Consider the following 25,000-nt stretch of genomic DNA (forward strand, 5'->3'; position numbering starts at 1 on the left):
ATTTAAGCCGCAGCGAGCAATTCGCCCGCTGAAAAAGTACGCTATTAGACCTATTTCGCAGCAGACAAAATGTCCACTGAATTACGCAAGTAAATCTAATCTATTATTCTCATAGGCCGCAGCAGACAAAACGACCGCTGTACAAGTCCGCAGATATTTCTATTTTACTTAAGCCGCAGCGAGCAATTCGCCCGCTGAAAAAGTACGCTATTAGACCTATTTCGCAGCAGACAAAATGTCCACTGAATTACGCAAGTAAATCTAATCAATTATTCTCATAGGCCGCAGCAGACAAAACGCCCGCTGTACAAGTCCGCAGATATTTCTATTTTATTTAAGCCGCAGCGAGCATTTTGCCCGCTGAAAAGTACGCTATTAGACCTATTTCGCAGCAGACAAAATGTCCACTGAATTACGCAAGTAAATCTAATCAATTATTCTCATAGGCCGCAGCAGACAAAACGCCCGCTGTACAAGTCCGCAGATATTTCTATTTTATTTAAGCCGCAGCGAGCAATTCGCCCGCTGAAAAAGTACGCTATTAGACCTATTTCGCAGCAGACAAAATGTCCACTGAATTACGCAAGTAAATCTAATCAATTATTCTCATAGGCTGCAGCAGACAAAACGCCCGCTGTACAAGTCCGCAGATATTTCTATTTTATTTAAGCCGCAGCGAGCAATTCGCCCGCTGAAAAAGTTTTTCCTATACAAATTATGAAAGAATTTTCTCTCGCAAAACAACTTTATTTTCCAGTGGTCAGTACAGCTTTGTTTCAGATCATATGCAACTACAGTAGCAAAATGTTCCAAAAAAATACAAGAAACTAAGAATTCAATGTTATCAAAATATAAAACCACCAGAGAACGAAAATGTATAAAACAAATAAAGTCAAATTGCAACCCGTCAAATTGACACTGGTCAAACTGAAACTGCTCAAAAAATGTCATATGAAGTGGCAAATTATAAATAAACCAAAAGGACTGCAAGTAAGGACTTCAATCAATCAATCAATCAAGTTTTTTGTCTATGATACATTTGTTGATTCCACAAGCGAGCGCATGGAAACCTTCTTCTGTTAGGTGAATCCCATCACTGTCTTTAAAGCATTTTGCCTTATGCACCTGCTGGTGCATACGATAAAAATTGATTGAAGAACTGGTCAGCATTGCATTAAACCGGTCGATGTTAAAATGCTTAGCTTGGCATCTCTTTAGCACTGTGCAGGCGACTACTTTGGGTTTCTGTGGCAAGTCTCGAATGGCATTATAGAACTTTCGTATCTTTCCCATAACAATTTCGGGTTCCTCCCCCGCCTCATTAAAGTAAGAGAGATTGTTTCCCCTAATTATGAAAATGACACTTTTGTAACTCTCTAAGGTGTCCAAAAGGGCATAGAACTGTTCCACTCTGCCACCAGACAGAGACAAAGATACGCATCCATCTACACAAAGGGAGTCCACAATGGAATCTCCCACGATTGCAGTATTGATCTTCTTCTGATTATCAAAGTTGTTATACAGAAACTCGAGTTTTTGTCCATTTATCTCCTTCCACAATCGTCCCTGGATTTGCTGTTTCGAGAAGCTCGGCTTAAACTTCTTTTTTGGGGGTTCATCTACTAAGTTTGCATACGGAACGCCGACACGTTTTGGGTCCATCATCAAAGCTTTAGTTGCAGAAGGCAAAGAATCTAAAACAGTAATGTCAATGGAATCAGTTCTATACGCTCAGGTCTGAAAAAATGTCAGAGAAATTAAAGAGAAAAACCCCAAACGCGAATCGTTAAACCCTAATCCTATACCCCTGATACCCGGGGCTGAGTGGTCCCACTTCGACCCGTGGTGGGTGGTCCCAGTTCACACTTGGTGGCGTCCCCTGATACCCGGGAATGGGTGCACCCAGTTTTACCGCTGGCTCGGTTTAGATAGAGCTCAAATTTGACAGCGTATTGACTACGTTTTTCAAAGGGCAGCTAGGCCAAAAAGTCATTCGGTTTCACACTTTTTCTATATGTTGACACTCCTCCTTAGATCCTCAAACTAATTGAATAAGTCCTTGGATAGGTTGAAAAACAATTTAAGTTGAAACACTAAATAGAGAGTTTTTAGAGCTCGAAATTTGACAACACATAGACTACTATATTGCGATCATAGAATTTTAAAAATAGGCCTTTATCATCGGGTCGAGGAGTTGTTCAAATCAAACCAAATTCGGCATGGAGCATCCCCTGTATATATAGAGTCTAAAAAAAGAATTTTTGCTGTAGCTTGCCTAGGAAAAAAGTTAGCTTTTCATACGGAAATTTGCGATTATTTGGAATATTTAATTTTCAAATATGGATTTTCGACCTCGAACCTCCGAAAATGACCACATGCTCACTCCTCGATCTTTAATTTTTCTTTAATCAGAGTGTTTATGTTAACAACCAGTTAATATGAGTTACAATATCATCGTATCAAACTTTTAAGACTATGTTGAACGTTTTTGGTTTGCTCTTCGGGAAACAATAACCGAACGAGCGTTTGGTACCAATTGAAAAAAGGGCATGGTGACTGAATCGTGCGGAATAAGTCTTTTTCATCCGGTCAAGGAGTTGTTCAAGTCGAGCCGAACACGGTATGGAGTATCCCACGTGTATCTAGAGAGTAAAACAAAAAAAATTGCTATAGCTTTCCGAACTTAACATTTCTACTCTACGAGTTTTTGAAGTATTGACCCCAAAGCACAAATTGCCGGTTTATTATAATTTTATTACAAAGGAGATTCTCCATACCAAGTTTGGTTTGCTTTGAGCAACTCCTTGACCCAATGAAAAAGACCTATTCTTAAATAAACTTATTCAAAATTATTCGGAGATAATGGGAAATTCCGTATGAAATACGAACTTTCTTTCTAGGAAAGTTAACACAACCATTCGTTTTGCATTACAACCTAAATAGTACTGGTAGTTTGGGATATCAATTTGGTTCACTTTGAACAACTCCTTGATTCAATAAAAAAGACCTATTTTTAAAATTCGCTAATAGCGAAATTCGCAAATTTCCGTATGAAAAACTAACTTTATTCCTAGGCAAGCTTTAGCAAAAATTGTTTTTGTTTTAGACACTATATACACAGGGGATAATACATACCGAGTTTGGTTCGATTTGAACAACTCCTTGACCCGATGAAAAAGACCTATTCCGGACCATTCAGTCACCATGCCCTTTTTTCAATTGGTACCAAACGCTCGTTCGATTATTGTTTCCCGAAGAGCAATCCAAAAACGTTCAACATAGTCTTAAAAGTTTGATACAATGATATTGTAACTCATATTAACCGGTTGTTAACATAAACACTCTGATTAAAGAAAAATTAAAGATCGAGGAGTGAGCATGTGGTCATTTTCGGAGGTTCGAGGTCGAAAATTGTTAATAACTTCTGAAATACTCAACCAATCGAAACGAGACATAGCTCATTGAATTGCCCATGAAACGGGCTTTAAAACTATATATACCATCACTTGTTTCTGATAAGTACTCAGAAATTCAAAGTCGATGGGCAGTGGTGTTTTTCTCCCAGGAGGTCAATCGGGGCCATGTTCCCTGGCCAATTTCTCAAAAACGGCTGAACAAAAACAAACACCCTTAATACCCTTTGTAGCACTGCTTGAGATACGCATCATATTAAAAAATGAGCCCAATCGGTACATTCTTCGAGGAGTTATAGCAAAAAGAAGGTACCGTACCAAATGACCATGGAGGAGAGATACACCACCTCCAGAGCTAAAATTGAACACCTAAACCACAGAAAATGATATATAAAGTATATATATTCGGAATCTACGTTAGACGGGCTATTCAAAACACTAATTTTCTAAAACACACTTCAAAGCTTCAAGGTGTCAATGGTGTCACCACTGGTGTCAACCTCTTCTGGGGCTAAAACGAGGGCAAGTTTACTGGCCAATTTCTCTAAAACGGCTGAACAAAAATAAACCCGCTTAGTACAGTTTGTAGCAGTGCTTGAGATACGCATCATATTAAAAAAATGAGTCCAATCGGTGCATTATTCGACGAGTTATAGCAAAAATAAGGTACCGTACCAACTGACCCCAGAAGAGAGATACGTCACTTTCAGAGCTAAAATTGACCTTCTGAACTACGGAAAACGCCCTATAAAACATATATGAGGAGAATGCTCACCTATCAGGGAAGTCTAAAGAACCAATTCGCGGGGCTAAATTCGTCTTTTTTGTTGGTCTAACATGTACATACCCGAAATGTACCCGGACACGAATAGGTAAAAATGGAGGTATGTGTCCTGGCCAATTTCTCGATAACGGCTGAAAGAAACAAAACGCCATTTACAGGGATCCAAGTACGGCTCACGTTGAGTTCAAATCAACAAACAGATCAAAAATCGGTTCACTCTACGAGGAGATATTCCAACATAAAGGTACCGTACCAAATGACTAAATAGGAGAAGTACGGAGCAGGTTTCGCTAAAATTTCCTGGACTACGTAAAACACCATAAAAAATATATATAGAGATACTCAGCATAAACTGAGGACTCTGAAACACTAACATTTGTCCGTTAAATCGGGTGTTCACAAAGTGAAAAAAGTGATCAGACTGACCGTCATCCGCTTCTGGGGTCAAAATGGGGTCAAGTTTACAGGGTAGTTTCTCAAAAACGGCTGAACAAAAACAAACGCCCTTAGTACCGCTTGTAGCACTGCTTGAGATACGCATCATATTAAAAAATGAGCCCAATCCGTGCACTGTAGAAGGAGTTATAGCAAAAACAAGGTACCGTACCAAATTGCGAAAAAGCGAAGTGACATCTGTTCAGAGGCCAAATTGACAGTCTGAACATCACAAACTAGTATGAAAAATATATATGGGGACACTCCCCAGTAACTGAGGATTCTAAAACACTAACATTTATTGGGTAAATTGGGTGTTTTGTAGTACCGAAATTTGGGTCACCCAGAATAGCCCGAAAATTCGAACTATTTCAACTTTCAACATTAATAACTTTTTGACTAGGCCGATTTAGGAAACCAACCAAATACTGCAAGCAAGAAGGGTTCAGTGCTAACAAAATGCGACCACTCCCGTTTAATTTGGTCAAGTACTTTAGGAGTTATTAACAATATACTGTTCTGTACCCCATTTTTTGGGCTAAAATCGAAGACCAAGATCACCGGAACCGACGTAAAACAACGTGAAACAGCGTTCCCGGCGTATTTGTGGGTGTAATTCTGGTCCACTTCCAAGTTCTAGGTCACGTCAAACCTTCATGGTGAGGTGGGAAAAATTTTCCCACCTCACCATGAAGGCTATTATGTTTTGTGTGTTTTGACATAAAACAACATCCACAGAATTTTGATGAAATCGCGAAAAAACATAAATTGTTGAATTAACCCCAATATTTGACACAATTAGCTTCAACAACCTAAATAGTCTCTAGAAAACACAAAACGCACGCCGAAAAATTTGTTCAATTGCGCAAAACATCCCTCTGCCATAAAATTTGAGAAAAAATTTTAATTTTCTGCATTCATCAGTAAATAAGTGTTCTAAAGGATATTTTCAGGAATGTGACTAGCCATTCCAGAGAAGAACGTCTTAACAGCAACAGATCAAGCCGGTAACAACTCATTTTGGTCAAAAATTGAATGAGAAAATCGAAAATGACCAAAAAAGACCCCATATGACCAAAAATTACAAATTTTCTCAAAGTTTGGACATGAATAACTTTTTTCGGTTATTGACTCAGAACAACAATTGAATACATCAATCACAAGGGTTTCATGAGCAACAAAACGCGCCTATGCTCGTTTAATTTGGTAGTGTAGTTTTGGAGAAATCTTCGATGACATGAAGCAGACTACGATTTTTGGGCTATTGGGAGAGCCCAATTTCTCGCAAACACTAGCAAAACGGCTAAAAACGGTGCCACGTAGACAAATCTGAAGGCAATTCAAGTCCACTCATAAGATACGGAACGCCCAAAACCTCTACTGCGAAGTGGGAAAAATTTCCCACCTCGCCCTAGAGGCCAGGGTGTTTTGTGTGTTTTGATAAAAAAAAGAAATCTAACAAGAATTTCATGATTTCGGAAATAATAAAAAAGTTGTTGAATTGACAAAAACAAAGTATCCTAAAGCTTCAGGGACACAAACCAAGCCTAAATAACACAATTTGCAAGCTACAATAACCCAAATTAGAAGAATAATTAAATCAGTTCTGGAAAACATTTGAAACATCATTATTTTTTAAACTTTAAAAGTTTACAGTTTAAGAACGTTCGGAGCAGGCCAATTTAGACAACAATTAAAGACAGCAGGCTTTTACAAATCTCCCAGTCACTAAAACGCGACTATGACTGGCCAAATTGGTTAAGTAGCTCTGCAAAAATTGTCAAAAACCATAAGCATGCCCCCGAAAATATAATTTTTACTTCCATTTTTTTCAAATTTTAACATTGTTAACTTTTCGATTAGGCTGATTTGGGAACTCAACTAAACGTTGCAAGCAATAAAAGCTTAGTTTCAGTAAAATGCGACAATTCCCGTGCAATTTGGTACAGTAGTTATGGAGAAATCTTTGATGACATGAACCGTACCCCGATTTTTCGGCTATTGCGAGAGCCCAGTTTCTGCGCGCAAAACGACAAATAACGGCGCCACGTAGACCATTCTGAGCGCAATTCAGGTCCACTCTGTAGTTATTGAATACCCAAAAGTTCTTTTTCGAAGTGGGAAAAAATCCCACCTCGCCATAAAGGCCGGTGTGTTTTGGGTCTTTTGACAAAAATGTAACTCGAACGAGAATTAAATGTTTTCGCAAAAAAAATTAATGAATTTCCAAAAACTAAGGATTCGAAAACCTTCAAGGACCCAAACAAAGCCTAAATAATACAAATTGCAAGTAATAATAACCACATTTAGAAGAAAAACTACATCAGTACTGAAAAAAAATTGAGACATCATTATTTTTAATTTTTTTCAGATTTAAGTCTAATCACCTTCTGAGCAGGCCAATTGAGACACCAATTAAAAAACGGCACGCCTGTAAAAACTTAGAATTAGTAAAACAGGACTGTGCACGACCAAATTGGCGGAATAGTTTAAGAAAAATCATCAGAAGAATTAAGCGTGCGCCCCAAAAAAAATTTTTCGAACTTTTTTTTAAATTCAAACATTAATAACTTTTTGAGTAGGCCGATTTCAGGAAACAACTAAACGCTACATTCAAGAAATGTTTGGTGTCAACAAATGAAATTAGAACCATGCAATTTTGTACAGTAGTTTTAGAAAAATTGTCAAACACATGAAGCGTACCCGGATTTTGAGCTAATGGGAAACGCCAACTTCCGGCAAAATCAAGATTTTGCCAACAAAAAATGAATTCCCGAAAACTAAGGAGTCGAAAAGTTCTATAGACCAAAAAGTCTGAATAACGCAATTAACACTAACCCAATTTAGAAGAAAAAAAACATCAATACTAAAAAAAATTTATAACAGTTTTTATTTCTTGAATTTTAAAATTTACAGCTTAATAACCTTCCGATCATGTCAGATTAGACAACAATTAAAAACTGCATACCATGAAAACTTAAATTAAACAAAACGCTATTTTGCCCGGCCAAATTGGCAAAGTAGTTTAGGAAAAAAAATCTGAAACGTGAAGCGTGCCCCTAAAATACAACAAAATTTTACTTCGAATTTTTTCAATTATAAACATTAAAAACTTTTCGATTAGGCCAATTTGAGAGACCAATTAAACACTAAAAAAACGGAGGTTAGTGCCGACAAATTGCAGCAATGAGCGTCTCACTTGGTAAATATGATTGGGAGAAATCGTCAAGAACATTAGGCCTAGCCCAATTTTCGGGCTATTATAAGACCCCAATTCCTAGGAAAATCACGCAAAACGACCAAAAACATCGCAACGTAGACTTATCAGGACGCAAGTAAAGAACACTCATTAATTACTGAAAACCCAAAACCTCTACTGCGAAGTGGGAAAAAATTCCCACCTCATCCTAAGGCCAGGGTATTTTGTGAGTTTTGACAAAAAAATCAAACAAGGGTTTCACGATTTCAAAAAAAAACAAAAAAATATTAAATTTCCAAAAGCTAAAATTCAAAAAACTGTTGTTTTCGTGCAAATATAGCACTTTTTTCCAAGCGGTGAAGTTGTGTAATTTCACCACTAAAACAAGCATTGAATTTTTGTAATTAGACCGCATTCAGCGCTGTTTTCACCAAATTTTAACACTTTTTTTCCAAGCGCTGAGTTTGTGTAGTTTCACCATTAAAACAAGCGGTGATTTCTTGTAATTTCACCGCTTTCACTGCCGTTCTCACACAATTTTACCACTTTTTTCTAAGCGGTGAATTTATGTAAGTTCACCATTAAGTTAAGCGGTGAATTTATGTAATTTCACCGCATTCACTGTTCTTCTCGCAAAATTTTAACACTTTTTTCCAAGCGGTGAATTTATGTAAGTTCACCACTAAATTAAGCGTTGAATATATGTAATTTCACCGCATTCATCGCTTATCTTACATAATTTGGACATTTTGTTTCGAGGCGGTGAATTTATGTAATTTCACCGCTAAATTCAGCGGTATAATTATGTAATTTCACCGCTACCAGGCGATTAAGGTTTTTTTCGCCGCATTCACCACCTGATTTATGTAAGTTCACCGCATTCACCGCTTATCTTACAAAATTTTCCGCATTCACCGCTTATCTTACATAATTTTGCGGTTAATGGCGGTGACACCTCGACCCGGGTTGCGCTCGAATGTGTTTCTGATCAAACCGTCCCAGACCGACGTGACATCGGATCAGACAAGTTTCAGACCATGGTTCAGACAAAAGTGTGCTGGAATAATTTTCCAGACCATGTAATTCGAGCGCACACATGCAGGTTTGTGCTCGAAGATGGCCGGCCTGATCAGAGGTCTAGTCGGTCTGGATACCTCGACATCGACATGGGCAGTCAGCTATTTGGCAGGGAACAGGTGTGGGGAACCGTTACTCGACAATGCAGACCATAACTGGATATGAACCTTTTGGATTGCAAACTGAGTGGGGTTGTCAGACTTTATCCGGTTTTGAAAATTAGAATCGATTATATGCTTTACAGAAAATAGACGTTATTTTATTCACATGTCCTCTAAATGGAGCAGGTGAAAATAATTTTGGTGACAAACATTAAAGTTCATTTTATTAAAACAACATTTTTCTTGGCCTTAGAGGGGTGGGTATTTTCTACTCAAGAGACAAAATTATGTAGTGTTTTTATCAAGCAGTCTCTTTAGCCCTTCCTTAATATTACTTCTGGCTCTGGAATTGTCTCCCTCAGAAAGTATCCAGACCAATCTATAAGACAATACACATAAACTGCGCGTTGGTCAAGCAGAAGCATGGTCAGACTGTCCAAACCATAGAATAGATGCCAAATTCTGTCAAGGGATCTCAGCCTCTCTGGGCAACCCACGTTGATATGAAAGGCTGGAGCTGGTAGAGCACTTTGAACATAGTATGATTGCTTTGCAGAACCGTTAACGTTTTTGGAGTTCAGATAAAAAAAACCGGAAATCGACCAATTTAATGTCTATGACAAATTCCATTTTAATTTTTAAGGTTCATCAATTCGGAAGCATCAAAAGGCTTCTTGAAAAAGATTTCACGATCCTTCTTTCTGTCATTTTTCATATTTTGTAAAGTTAGCAAAATCTGTGCACGCTGATTGTAATGATATTTGTTTTAAGTTGCCCGTTGTTCTAACTTTCGTTATGATTGGACATTATATAATGAATTCTTAATAGTTCAAAAATGAAGACATAATTCAAAAATGTTTTCTGAAGCCTAGTAAGTATTCCCGGATTGATCTTTATAAATCTTTCTTCCGAGCAATACGCACGACATACATGGATCATGGTTCTAGAGTAAAAATTGGCACGACCAAAACAAAAAGAGATGTTCTCATCAGTTGTATATCGACGTCTATTGAAAAAGAAATAAGTTGTTGATTTAAAACATTTTTTCTTCCATGTTGTCTTAGAATCATATCCATGCCCACCAACTCTGACCGTCCCATTTAAGACCATGAACAAATTTTTCCCCTAAATTCTTATATTTTGAAAAAGTTTTCAGGTCCCATGAATTGCTTGGTCATCATAGCATTCAATTTGAAAGTTATTAAAACTGAAGTTCTATGGCATCTTAGAAACCATATACAGGACCATTAATACTGAAGCACCTGTTCGGGCCAGAAAATTTGATATATAAATGAAAATGGCAACTTCGAGAGAAATGAACAGATACCAGTTGTTTCTTAAGCATAACAACCATGACACAGAGTTTACGTTCGAGGGCGTGAAAAAACTTAGTAATAAAACTTAAGTTGCCACGGAGCCTATGTTTCTATTTATGAGAATAGCATCATCAACAAAAAAAACAACTTTCCTCCTTAAAAATTCTGTTTTCTTCATCTAAAAAACAATTGATGATTGCTGTCTACCCATCTTGATTTTTTTTGTCGTTATACTCTTAGTTGAAAAGTATTTGAACAAAAAGTATCTCATAGACAAACCATTTAAAGTTAAATTCATGTACTCGAACCATTTACCGTTTGACAGTTTTTAATCAGACAAAACTAGAATTGACGACAACTGGTGGGATCATTTTTGCTGCAATCTACTAGCTTTGGAAACAAGAACAAAAATTTTGTTTCGGACCTTTTTTGTTTCTGTCCCGTGGCTCAATGGATGTATATTATTTGCACCCCCAAGCGCACGTGACGTATTTTGAAAAATAATTTACTATATGATGGCAGATGCTCTGTAACTCGCTGTTGCATAACGTGCGGGGGGGCACGAACGGAAAAGATCTGCTTTTTCCTGTGACGCATGAATTGCATTTTCATCAAAACTAATTATTTATATTAAGAACAAAGAGACTTACCCTTACAAAATTCTGACAGTTGCGGTAAAAAGAAAATCATCAACAAAATTGGACAGACGTGGCTGGTTACCAAAAACTGTAGTAACAATTTAAAACAAAACAAAAACAAACCAAATCGCAGTTTTCATGATAATTAATTCCACAATCATAAGGTCTATCTAAACACCTCCTGTCATAGCTCAGCAACAAATTGTGACAGCTATTTCCCATAAGAATTAGACGCTACTGATGTTCAGGTTAAGTAAAAAGAGATTACGTCATCAGGCTCGCATTTTATTAACCTCAAACGCATCAGCGCATAGTGTACTCGACTGAAAAATGTGTAATAAAGATAGTTCTGCTAACACCTAAAAATAGTTCATTTAACATCAATTCGATTGCCTTCTTACATAAAAGCGAATATAAAATCTGCTTGCAAAAAGCTATTGTGAAAAGCAATTTTTGAAAAAATTGTCAGCAGTGTTTTGTTGATAAGTCAAAAACAAAATGTTCTCAGTGTTTCGAATTTCACTTAAATAACAAAGTTTCAAAGTTTCATTCCAATAAAAATAACGAATGCATACAACTTGCAAACATCATCCAACATCCAAAAATTTTATGATAAAAGTTATTTTTCTCAGAAGTTTTAATTAAACCCTATAATTTTCGCAGTTTCTTGTACCAAGAATCTTTTATCTCTTTGAAAGCTGGTATAATTGAGACTCAGAGTTAAGGATTATCAGTGTATGGGGAAAAGGCTCTAGATTGAAACGAAGGAGGGGTTAAAATACACAGATAAAATGATCTGATAATGAGTGCCAAAAGTTAACAAAAGCCACAAAAATTAGCTCATATAGAGCAATCAATTTTTTAAATGCTCGATAAAAAAAAAATCAGTATAGATATTAACACTTGAAGTGATGGACTGATAATAAAATAAATTTATGCTAAGAAATTTTAATCTATCACAAAAATTTAGTGAAACATTCAATCGGATTTAATTCGATCATCTGGTTCTCTCTTTTTCAATTTTGTACTCAAAAGTGCGCGATGACTCTGACTTTGGCCTTTCATTATTGAAATAAATAGTACGTTTTTGCAAAAAACTTAACTTCCGAGAAAATACACTGAAAAGAAACACTACCTAACAATCCGCCGTTGATCTCTAACAAGTTATAGAAAAATGAACACCAATTGCTGATAAGATAAAAGGACACATTTTTAAGTTTTATCATTGTCTTGAAGCCAAATGCCAGCTGTTATTGTTGCTCACACATACACACAATACAATTTAGCAACATTTTAACCATCACTACTTCTTCAGTTTTTTTCCGCCCCAAATGAAAAAGAATGAATTTCATCACCCTGCAAACTGATAAGCTTTGCAGAGACCTGCTTAAATATGAAAGATTCATTTGAGAAAATATTTTTCTCCACTTACTCTTCAATCCTTTTTTTGTCCGAATGATTTTTACTGTTTTTTAACGCCCTTAGGACCGTGTACGCACACATGAAAGCGATTGTTCGAAAGATCATTCTGTTTTGTGCCAGTTGCTATTGAATGGCTTCTAGCTTTTTACAAAGGTCCCGGGTCACCACTTCTTACTAGTCATACAAGGATCATATATGATATCATTCAAATCATAACGTATTTCCTAGTTCGATCCTTGTATGACTACTAAGAAATCATATATGACTACTAGGAAATCATATATGAATCTTGTATGACTACAAAGAAATCATATATGATCTTAGCATGAGTACCAAGCATCATTCATCTATTTTCCACCATTTATGTCTTTTAAAAATTTCATTCGGCAAGGTCTCACTGATGTGATTCCCGGGCATCATTTTGTGATCCGCCAAAAGACCCAAACGTACAATATTATTTGCAAAGTTGGGGACGCAATTAAAGAGTAAGTTCGAACACATAAATAATGTTCTGATATTCTCTGAAGCCAGCTTATACCTACAATTGCTCGTTTAAAAAAATGGAAAAAATTTTTGAAGATAATCTCAATTTCTTTTTCGGAATATATTTAAGTTGGAAAGTTATTCTTTTCGACCACACAAAGAATCAAATGTGGAATGCAAATGCGATATAATAATTTATTATGCCATCTGACTACATTATACGGTAATTTGTGGAACCAATCAATGTTTTATGTGTCATAAATGACCTCGTATGATTTCGAGGAAATTTTTTTAACATCAAAAGAAAATGAAAGATATACAGTTTTCAGGCTATGAATTTTTTTGTATGATCCCTGTATGAGTTCTACGAAATCATATATGATCCTTGTATGACTACTAAGAAATGATACAAATCATATATGACCTTGTATGACTACTAGGAATTGTGTATGATGAGCAACCCGGGGTGCAAAAAGGCGGTGAAGAGAATAGCAGTTGTTTCTGACTGTGGCCAGTTTATTTTTGAGTATTTGTAAGTTGCTGCAAACAAACTGACCTAGTAAATATCAGTAATTGCTATCCTCGGAAATGAAACAATGACACTTGCTAGAGCCCCTAAGATCCCTAATTACTTTGAAGGTAATTAAACCAATGTGAAGAGAAAATTTACGGCAAAATTAGTCAAAATTCACAAAAAAACAAAGAGTAATTTCATTACATTGTCTAACACAATGAGCGGGGAGGGAGAATTGAAATCAACCACCCACAGACAAATTCAAGCCAGTCATGAGGATTAAACTGCAACCTTGAAAACTGGGTGCCTGGCTTCATTTTCAAAATCTGTCCCCATGACTGGTTCATGATCTGAACTAAGATTTTTGCCATTAACTGAGATATTACAAAGAGATGTCTAACAAAGGAATATAAAATTAGTACATTTACTTAGGACATTAAAAAAAACCTAGTCGGTGCACTTTGCAGCCATCTTTACATGTAGCTTTTAGCAAGTTTCATGCCTGATTTTTATTTTTCTTATTGTCGTTTTATGGGTGCGAGGATTTCATATATGGAAGCCGTGGAATTAATATAACAATTTCTATAAACCAATCCCGCGGAGAACTGTAATTGAAGTCCATTCATACCAAATGTCGGCGTTAATTGAAAAACTTTGTCTGCAGTTTTTTATTTAAAATTTTAAAATCCCTTGGTTAAAATAGCTGGCAATCATTAAAAAATGTGACGCACGATCTGGTTTGTGATGCATTGAGATTATACGAAAATAATTTTTCAACCTTTCCTTCAGACAAAATTTTGCAGAAACCTGGTCTATTCAGAAAAAAGAATCAAGATATAGAGCTGAAATTTCTTAACAAAAGTTGTAAAATCGCAAACACTGTGAAACCTCACAAAATGATTAAGGAAAAGGCTTTGAAATGGTATATGATAGTATGTTATTTGGACACTATTTTGTAGTTCAAGTGATCATTTTCAATCGGAATTCGGTTTACACACAATTTGGTCGAAATTTTTCGGAATTTTCCCTCGTGTGCAAAATCTCATTAAATGCATTGGCCATATTGGAAGGATCATTCGTATCATCAGGCTCAAGTTTCATGTTCCAGAACATAAGACCTCGTGGTGTTGCCATTCCAGAACTTTCTAGAACATTCCAAGCTTCTGCAATTTGTTCAGGAGAGATGTACGTCACTTTTTTGTTCAGTTTCGTAACTGCAAAACCAACCACAAGTTTTTCTGCAATTGATAAGTTGATAATCTGATCAGGAAGAGAAGAGTTCTCGGAAAAGTTGACTTCCCATGAATTTTGAGAAATATTTTGGAGATAAACATTCACAAAATAATCGGCAAAAGTCATGTTTTGAACGTCAAGAGCGTAACCTAAACAAAAAACAGACAGTGTCCTTCTGTATATATGTGTGTGCTTGTGAAACCACACACTAACCTGATCGGCTGTAACCCTCGTAGAACTGCACATCAACAAAATCAAATGTTGGCACTGATTTTGATTTTTTATCGTGACCTTAAAACATAAATAAATAGACATCACAAAATGCATCCACATTCCAAACAACTTCTGCTTTCGACATAAAAATTTTTTAAAATCACTGCATACCCTAGTTGTATGCAGCTTTATAAAATGAAGACTAATGAAGCGAATCATAGGAGTCCACTTTAAAGAACAAGATTCGCAATGTCTTTCCATACGCGCCAGTAAATCATGCCTCATAACAAATTCTTATCTTGATTCATAATGATTTCATTCGATTCATTACGATTTATTTATCAAAAATGGTTAAAATCTCTGGTGTTTTTTTGCAAAACAAATTAATAAAAACCAACCGCCGCAAAATTGATATAATTACAGGGAAAATTTTTTTTCATGATGAACTCTATGATTGTAATTATGATTGTATATTAACACAAATAGTGATGTTAAACTGTTCAAGTTTAGTTGATTATGCAAAATTAACCTGGTTGATCAACATTTGTAGTTCCATACTTGGCCAGCCAGTATGCATAGACGTTGCGTCCAGCGTATGTGAAGTTCTGGTGCCAGGGGTCACCCGGGGGGAAATAGATATAGGTAGAGAACTGAGAGGTCTGGAAGTCGAAGTAGGACTGAGGTGGCACTAGGGACACGATGTAGTCATGCTGTTTCAATTGCTGAAATATTAACTGACTGATGTAAGATAAAGTCAAAGTAATTGACATACAATTCTTCCTGGGTCGAGGTGTCACCGCTAAAAATTGCTAAAAGATGAAAGATTTGCGGTGAATTTGAGTAAAAAAGGTAAGATGTGCGCTCAATGCACTCAATGCAATCAATGCGGCGCAAAAAAAACTTTTCACCGCTGAAAATCGAAAATCTTACAAAAATTCACCGCTAAATTCAGTGCTAATCTTACAAACATTTACCGCGATGAGAGCATTCAACGCTAAAAGATGCAGACGCTTTGCGGTGAATGTAGAATTTGAAAAACTGGGGTGGGGAGATTCCCTAATCAAATCCCAACAATTTGTAGATGCTTGAATATTTAAAAAGAAACAGAGAACTAGAGTAGTTGTAACTTCGCAAGCCTATTATCCTATATAACAGAGAGGGTTATACCAGTCCCTTCTATTACCTCTATTACTCCTAAGATTCAGATTGGAGGCAGCACTATTTTTCAAATAGTAATGATAAAGTTGGATTCAGAGTTCTGTAGCCTCAACTATGAGATAAGTGTATGGAAAAAGAAAAACAATTATAAAATAGATGGTACTATGATTGAGAAGTATACCAAGTTCTCAATGCAACTAAGTTATACTAAGAGATCAATCTGTGACCCTAAAGACAACAAAAATTGCAGATGAAGCGAAGTTCGTCGTAGTTCACTCCACAGCCCAACCAGACGAGTATCAACCCTTGAAAAAAACGCAAGATCTATTGCCCATCAGGTACTTCAGGGTTACTGCAGACCGTGTTGAGTGTCTACTTGGTTCGCCCATCCATACTACATGAGTTAGTCTTACTCGCAAAGTCTTCAACGAGCAGGCAGCCCTACCCTCAAAGTGGCTTCCTTTATTCAGTCTCCAAAGGAGCGCAGCGATTGATACTCTTAGAAACTCTCGTTTTCAAGGAATCTGCAGTCACTCTCTTGATGTCCAAGTCCCGGGAGATCTTAACTTAACCTAATAGTCTTTGATCTCTGTAAAACCACCTATGTTCCTAAGTAGCTATGTTACGATTTGAATTGAAAACAAACTCTAGCTTAAGGAATTACTAGACTTATAAATTGAAGATTCCAAAGCTACCACAGACCCAATTCCTAACTAAATCAAAGCTAGAATCAAACTATTTTTGTTCTATAACTGGTGTCCTAACTATTTTCTATTTCTCTATTCGATCTGTGAGTCTACATGGACTCTGTCGAATAATCCAAAGAAGTTAGAAAAATCGAACTAAGGAAAGACTAATAACAAGCAAGTGAAGTAAGAATCAAGAAATTGGGTTAAGAAATAGGCTAAAAAATTAGCCGTATTTATGCTAGTTTATCTTTTCAGATCTGAAGATAATTGAGTTCTGCGGGCTTAGTTTAGTCTAATCGTTTGAGAAAATACCTTATAAAAGGCCCTAAATGTGACCTGATTTCTAGGGGTTTTGTATATCCGTACGTATTATGTAAGGTCCGAAAAATGCATTCCAGGTCATTTGTTCATTCCTAAATCTTTGAATAATAATTTTAGTATACTTTCAAGGTGTTTCGTTTACTAAGATTATCAGGTCCGAATAATATCTTTCTTTTAAATTTGGTAACAATTTAGTTTGAGAGAATCAAATTAAAACTCTAATCTTGATCTGTACAAATATCTATATTTCACTTTGGTTTAATTTCGGTTTCGGATTAAACGGTTAATCGAGAAAATTTAAAGGTTAGTTCAAATTACATTAACTTTCGTTTTCCTGTATCTCTTAAGTTTCAATTTCTACACTTCTCCCTCGGACTCAACTATTCTCCTGAATAGTTATAATTCATCACAAATTTTTAGCGCCAATTAAGCAAATGAATTATGTGAGGTAAACAAGGTTATAAGAGATTACAATGAAGGTACAACTCTCATTAAAATGCGGACGACTCTAGTTTGTTCTGCTCTCTGAATCTACAAAATAACTCTGTGTGCTGTGTTGTGCGGTTTTCGTCCTCTGTTTTTCCATAGATTTCGCTCATTATGTGAGGTTAGGCCCTCCGTTTGAAGCATATTCTCTTCCATTTCCAGAGTAAAAATATTGGGACTGTGAAAAAAAGTGATAACCCATAAAAACAGTCCTAAGAAGCCTACCACATTATTAGCATTTCCTCCAGCTGTGTTTTGTCTTTGTCGCTCTTGGTCGCTCCGATGAAAATCTCTTACCAAATTTTTGATCGGTGCGGTGTCTATTTCAAGTGGTGGTTTTGCTTGTAGTTCAACCTGGACATGTTCTATTACTCTTCTTTGGTTGTCCATGGAATGAAAACATTATTCATAGCGCACAGGACGAACCTACTAACAGACTCGGCTCAAAACTGTGAAACGTTACCAAATTTTTTTTTATCAATGTACTGTGAACACTTTCATAGAGAACCTGTGGACTAATAAATATTTCTTCCTCCAAACCTCGCGCTAAACACACAAAAAAAGCGATCAAAAGGTTCGAAACGTCTTGATTAGGACTGTAAATAGTACTTAAGCATAACAACACTCGTCGAAACAGAACCCAGACTATATATGATAATCACTTGAATTGTTCTTAGTTCAATTAAGGTTTCCAGACCATTAACAAAAAAAGAATGTTAGAACAAAGCAAATGAGTCTTGCACAAAAAAAACATAAAGATCGGGAACCGGAACCAATTTGATTACAAAACTTAGTTCCAAAAAATAGTTGCGCAGTTTTTTTAAACAGAACTATAACCTCAGTATCAAAAAACTTGTCTCCACAAGAGCAGTTTACTCTAACGTTGGCAATATTTGGATGAAGTGGTGCTATCTCTTTCTTGTTATCCGGTTGATTCTAGCACAAGAAGTGACAACTCGAGAAAACATTGTGTTCGTCCCACAGACTCCGATTGCTCTAGCTGATTCAATTGAACTGATAGAAATTGTAGTGCCCTTTCTTAAACCCTTGGACATTGACTAGGCCGCATTCAAAAATTTTTCGAAAATCCTCAAAGAGACGGAAATTCACATGCGGAGAGAGACGCAGTGGGGATACTGCAATAACCAAAAATCAAACGGCATCCTGCAAAACAGTCAGAATACCCTGATCACATCGCTACGAAAAGACATTTCCGAGATCAAAGAAGAAAGGACTCAGCTGATTCGAGATGTGAAGATTTTTGCAAATTCTACGGAGCTCTTGAACAGGAAGGGAAGGTCAATAACGTTGCTTGCAGCGAGAGCTGCCATGTCACCTGTTTTGGAGCCCAGAGTCGAAAAAACAGCTTGCAAAATGCTCTCCATTTTTCATCTTTGTCAGGACTCAGACGAAAAAATGGGACGAATTGCAAGTCACTTGGACCGCATGGACTACGAGCTGCATCATTTATCGAGCAACGTAGATGACACAATACACATCCTGGGCAACGAAAATTTAAAAAAGCGGGAAGAAATGAGAACTATCTGAATTATACAGCTGGGAACTTCGGAAGAGTAGAGCAAGTCATTAACAACCTTGAGCACGATATGGAACAAGTACAACAGACCCAGGTCTGCGACCACAATAGGAGCGAAGTGTTCACCTTTTTCCTCAAAACGCAAAGCGTGATCAATAACGTTTCATTCGGAAGTGCAATCCTTTAAGTATGAACTCAAGCAATTCAATAACAAAATTCGCGAGGCTTTCCAGGAGATGTCGAACGGAAGGATACCATCAAGACTTGTTGGACCAGACAAAGTGCAACGAATCCTAAAACCTCTTCGATTCCATCACAAAACGATGTCAATACCTCTCAAGCATGTTAGTCTCTACTATGAACTTGAGTTACTTCGTAATGTTTTTATTGGGGACAATGGACTCCTCTTAAAAATCGAAATCCCGATGTCAAGCCAAAGCCTAATCCACAAAGTCTGTAAAGGAGTGCCCCTTCCGCAACCTATTGCACATTCAACTACAGCGTCAGTGCTTGTACCCGAGCTTGAACTCCTTGTCGTCTCGGAAGCTGCTACCAACTTTTTTGAATTTGACGAAGCACAGATTCTCTCTTGTCAAGGTTCGAAACGACTAAAACTCTGTGAACAACCCTTCTCAATGACTAGAAACCAACAAGCCGGTTGTCTGGTCAGTCTATTTTTAGTCACGATGCAGCTGTTTTACAGATCTGTAAATTTGATATCATCGAACTTCCAACAACGGCTACTGCAACCTATTTGGCGCATTCAAAATTTCTTATTTCGTCAGCAACCACAAAATACTGGATAAATGAAATTACAGATAACACCCTAAAGAGCAGTACATTGAGCGGATGCCGAAGTTGCATCATACACCTCTTTGTGACGGGAGAACTGAGATAACTAAAGGAGGCTTGGTTCTGCGCCCCTCAACAGACAACTGTCAGAACGAAACTGGGCTGGTTATGACCGTAGGGCTCAACCCTCTACTTGAGGAAGCGTTCACCCTGCCGATACCAGAAAACCACGAGCTCTGTTCCCTAAGTACCACCATGGACTACCAAAGAAGAGTAATAGATGATGACAAAGTTGAACTACAAGCAAAACCACCAATTGAAATAGACACCGCAACGATCAAAAATTTGGTAAGAGATTTTCATTGTAGCGACCAAGAGCGGCCAAGACAAAACACAGCTCGAGGAAATGCTAATAATGTTGCAGGCTTCTAAGGACTGTTTTAATGGAATATCACTTTTTTCACAATCCCAATAATTTTACTCTGGAAATGGAAGAGAATATGCTCCAAACGGAGGGCCTAACCTTACATAATGAGCGAAATCTATGGAAAAACAGAGGACGAAAACCGCACAACACAGCACACAGAGTTATTTTGTAGATTCAGAGAGCAGAACAAACTAGAGTTGTCCGCATTTTAATGAGAGTTGTACCTTCATTGTATTCTCTTATAACCTTGTTTTCTTGCTCACCTCACATAATCCATTTGCTTAATTGGCGCTAAAAACTTGTGATGAAATATAACTATTCAGGAGAATAGTTGAGTCCGAGGGAGAAGTGTAGAAATTGAAACTTAAGAGATACAGGAAAACGAAAGTTAATGTAATTTGAACTAACCTTTAAATTTTCTCGATTAACCGTTTAAACCGAAACCGAAATTAAACCAAAGTGAAATATAGATATTTGTACAGATCAAGATTAGAGTTTTAATTTGATTCTCTCAAACTAAATTGTTACCAAATTTAAAAGAAAGATATTATTCGGACCTGATAATCTTAGTAAACAAAACACCTTGAAAGTATACTAAAATTATTATTCAAAGATTTAGGCATGAACAAATGACATGGAATGCATTTTTCGGACGTTACATAATATGTACGGATATACAAAACGCCTAGAAATCAGGGCCCATTAAGGGCCCTTATAAGGTATTTTCTCAAACGATTAGAATAAGCTGAGCCCGCAGGACTCTACTATTCCAAGAACTGAAAAGATAAGCTAGTATAAATACGGCTAATTTTTGAGCCTTTTTCTTAACCCAATTTCTTGATTCTTAATTCATTTGCTTGTTATACAACCTTCGTTATTCTCAGCGGTAATAGTCTTTCCTTAGTTCGATTTTTCTAACTTCTTTGGATTATTCGACAGAGTCCATGTAGACTCAGAGATCGAATAGAGAAATAGAAAATAGTTAGGAGATTTAATATAGAAAAAAATTATTTTGAATCTGGCTTTGATTTAGTTAGGAATAAGGTGTGTGGTATCTTTGCGATCTTTAATTTATAAGTCTAGTAATTTCTTAAGTTAGAGTTTGGCTTCAATTCAAAACGTAACATAGCTACTTAGGAACATAGGTGGTTTTACAGAGATCAATGATTATTAGGTTTTGTTAAGATCTCCCGGGACTCGGACATCAGGAGAGTGACTGAAGACTCCTTGAAACGAGATTTTCGAAGAGTATCAATCGCCGCGCTCCTTTGGAGACTGAATAAGGGAAGCCACTTTGAGGGTAGGGTTGCCTGCTTGTGGAAGACTTGGCGAGTAAGACTAACCCATGTAGTACAGATCGAAGAACCAAGTAGACACTTTACATTGTCTGCAGTAACCCTGAAGTACCTGATGGGCAATAGATGTTGCTGTCTTTTTGTGATCTCATGTAGTGGTTCTGTTATCCCGGCAAAGTCCTTTAGGAATCGACAATAGTAACTGCAGAATCCAATGAACGATCTCACTTCTGTAATATTTTTCCCTCATCGGGTGCAATTCCTTCGGCACTGAGTTTGTACCCTAAGTACGTAAATGAGTTTTGGTATAATTTGCACTTCTTTGGCTTAACATTCAAGTTTTCTTTCCGTAGGGCTTCAAAAACAATTCATAGATGTTCTTTGTGGTCTTCCTCAGTTTTGCTGAGGACTAGAACATCGTCCAGAAATATGAGAACAAAACTGAAGAGGTACTCGTTAAAGATTGCTGTCATCAAACGTTGAAATGTGCCTGAAACATTGCACAGACCAAATGGAAGTCACAGGAGCTCGTAATGACCACCGTCAGGGGTAACGAATGCAGTTTTTGTGATCGGTGACTCTGCTAGTGGGACCTGCCAGTATCCGGAGGATAAATCCGGGCTCAATAAAACTTTAGCTCCGCGAAGATGATGAAGAATTTGGTCGATTCGGAGTAACAGGAAAGCATCTTTTTTAGTTACCTCGTTGAGTTTTCTAAAGTCTACACACATTCTATTGCTGCCGTCTTTCTTTGTTACGAGTACAATTGGCGCACTACACACATTAATGTAGAATTTAAAATTCAGCTAAGGTGGTTCGGCGACCTTAGCCCCTAAATTCCAACTAGTTTTGAAAATAATTCGTAAGTATTGTTTTTCTCTAAGTTGGCCCTCTAGGCGACTTTAATTCTCTTAAAGACCTTCTGCCCTAACTAGTCCTTCTGGCCAATCTATCCAGTTCTGCCTCTGGGGCCAAGGGGTTGTCACGTACAGAAGTCTGACACGCTCTGTCTGCCCAGTTCATGAGTGTTTCTCCCTGACGCTGCCTGATGTTGTGCATGGAGATTGACATGGTTTTGAGGATGTTTGTCTATAACATTTAAGGTGTTTAATGGCTTGCCCAACAGAAGACTTCGTCCAAGAGTACGGACGAAAAAATTCTTGAATTTTCGTCTTTAAATTAAAACAACTATTGATAGCTATCTTCTGTATCAAATTTTCTGCGGTTGTGAATTTTGTGAAATTTTGAAACAATCTCATCCAAAAAAACGAAGATTATATTACAAACAGGTTATTTTAGAAAGAAATTGAGTTGATAAAAAACTATTCCACAGAAAACAAATGCGGTCAACGATTTGCCCTCTGGATAACCGGACATCTATCGTTTTTCGGGGCAGTTAACCGATTATATCAATCGAGGACTGATATAAACAGGGAATCTAGGCTTTTGCTATGATGAAACGCTCTATTATTCAACTGGTAATTAGTGAAAATTAAACGAGTTAACAACTTAAATCTTCGTTACGAGAAATCTTTAACAGTCAAAGAACCTTTGAAAATTAATTTAAACACCTCACGAACTGTTCACAAAGTTCTGTAACTTCATCAGCGAAACTTTAATAACCTATAGTCCCTATCAAATTTTTATGATTCCCATCTCTGTCGCCAATGTAGAATTTAAAATTCAGCTAATTTGGTTCGGCGGCCTTAGCTTCTAAGCTCCAACAAGTTTTGAAAATATCTCCTAAGTATTGTTTTTCTCTAAGTTAGCCCTCTAGGCGACTTTAATTCTCTTAAAGACCTTCTGCCGTAGAAAAACGGGCACAATCCAATGCTTAGAATAAGTCAACTTACACCAGCTAACTTCTAGTACTTATGCCTACTGAGAACATTATATAAAAAACGCGCGGAAATCTAACTACGAGCTCTCTGTCATACCAACAGAGAGGAGAGACTTCACTTGCAAATTTAAATTGAAAAGAAGCTCTGAAAATCTACAAAAATGAAGCGGTATATATACTCCGCAAAAGTAAATAATAGAGATATAATCAAGTGCGATTTTTTTTATAATCTAACTTTATGCGAAAAAGACCCAAAAATTCACATGATTAAAACCATTTCATACCATTTTTAAAATATGACCCCTATTTCGGTTCTAGAAATCTAATTTCTTAAGAGTTTCTAAACCTGTTCATATGAGACCAATTCAAAACTGCCATCACATATCAAGATCAATATTTGCTGAATAAAACGCCTACAAACTCCTAACTTAGTTAGCCATTATAATTTGATTCTAATTCAAGTCGAAAATTCTGAGAAATAACACAAGGTTAGTACTTTTGCTATATTTTCTTAAGTTATTCCATTTCTACAGTGATAAAAGTTTTTTCACCGCTATTCACCGCTAATCTTACATTATTTTTTGACCAAACCTCCACCCGGGCTGCTGACAAAGAAACCAACTAGTGAAAAATATCGAATTGCCAAAAAAAACAGTATTGATGAACAAAAGAAACGTTTACGATAAAACTGCTGAAAGATAAACTATCAAACATCGATTCAGCGCCCGCTGCGAGGACCCTTTGATCGATTTCATCTCTTCAATTGTCCAAAAAGATTCTTAATAAAAGTAAAAAAAGGTTCTCACATGGTTGAATCAGGCCGAAAAAACAAACGATATCAAATATCTCTCGCACGATTCCACAAAATGCCATTTAGATTCAGTAGAATTGCGTGGTAAAATTTGTCTATCAGAATTGACAGTGTAAGAAATCGGAATCCATAACTGAAGTAAAGATAATTTATATCAAATTTAGCAGAAAATTCAAAATAATTGTATTAATTCTCATCTCAGCATGTAATTCAAATAATTTCGATGAGCTGCTGATTTTAACAGACGTCTAAATTTGCTTAGGTTTATCGACTATTCCCGCACCTGGAAATATATCAAAATGTGCGAAATCGCACAAAAATTAATTGGGCCGAACTGGAACTATTTTACCCACTCATATTTATAAAAAAAATTGAAATTAAAATTTTCTACATGAGGGAATTTTCCAAACCCTGTTTTATATAACGCAAATTGTATTTAATATAATATAATACAGGTTCGAAATAAATATAGAGGTCATTCTCAGTGAAAACTTTTATATGTTGAGTTGCCTTTTCCCTTTTGTCATGCTCTTCTTCATATAAATCAGAGTTGAAGATTAATTTCCTTAAACCGTACTGAAACAATCCAGTTTTTTCTGAGATTTCTCAGTAAATAAATTATTTAGGATCATGACCTCTGCTTTCCTGTTCTCATGCTTACTCTATATAATTCAACTTTAGAAGAACCGAGGCGGATTTCTCATAGCGTGAATGTTTTAAGCCCATCTCCACATCGTTTTCACCTCTCTAACTCTCGGATACAAAAAGAAATCTGCACTATATTTTTGGAGTGCGGGATGAAAATTGACAGAAAGG

The 25,000-nt window shown here is 36.7% G+C and overlaps 1 protein-coding gene across 1 annotated transcript; it reads right to left on the reverse strand.

The window, feature by feature from the left end:
* Positions 1 to 14,211: 14,211 nt before the first annotated feature.
* Positions 14,212 to 18,867, reverse strand: LOC142352855 (uncharacterized). The gene is made up of 4 exons (XM_075405010.1): positions 18,757 to 18,867; positions 15,358 to 15,550; positions 14,829 to 14,906; positions 14,212 to 14,764 (listed from the first exon to the last, which is right to left on the reverse strand). The coding sequence occupies exons 1-4, from the start codon at positions 18,865 to 18,867 to the stop codon at positions 14,373 to 14,375; spliced, it is 774 nt and encodes a 257-aa protein (XP_075261125.1). The 3' UTR covers positions 14,212 to 14,372.
* Positions 18,868 to 25,000: the final 6,133 nt, after the last annotated feature.

The sequence above is a fragment of the Convolutriloba macropyga genome, chromosome 14, assembly GCF_964194025.1.
Source record: "Convolutriloba macropyga chromosome 14, txConMacr16.3, whole genome shotgun sequence".
NCBI lineage: Eukaryota > Metazoa > Xenacoelomorpha > Acoela > Convolutidae > Convolutriloba > Convolutriloba macropyga.

Excerpts from the sequence above, each read along its gene's own strand:
- LOC142352855 (XM_075405010.1), bottom strand. The coding sequence starts at position 18,867 with ATGGAGAGCATTTTGCAAGCTGTTTTTTCGACTCTGGGCTCCAAAACA. Across the intron at positions 14,907-15,357 it reads TACAAATGTTGATCAACCAG|GTCACGATAAAAAATCAAAA; the intron begins GTTAATTTTGCA and ends TTATGTTTTAAG. Across the intron at positions 14,765-14,828 it reads CGAGGGTTACAGCCGATCAG|GTTACGCTCTTGACGTTCAA; the intron begins GTTAGTGTGTGG and ends TTTTTTGTTTAG.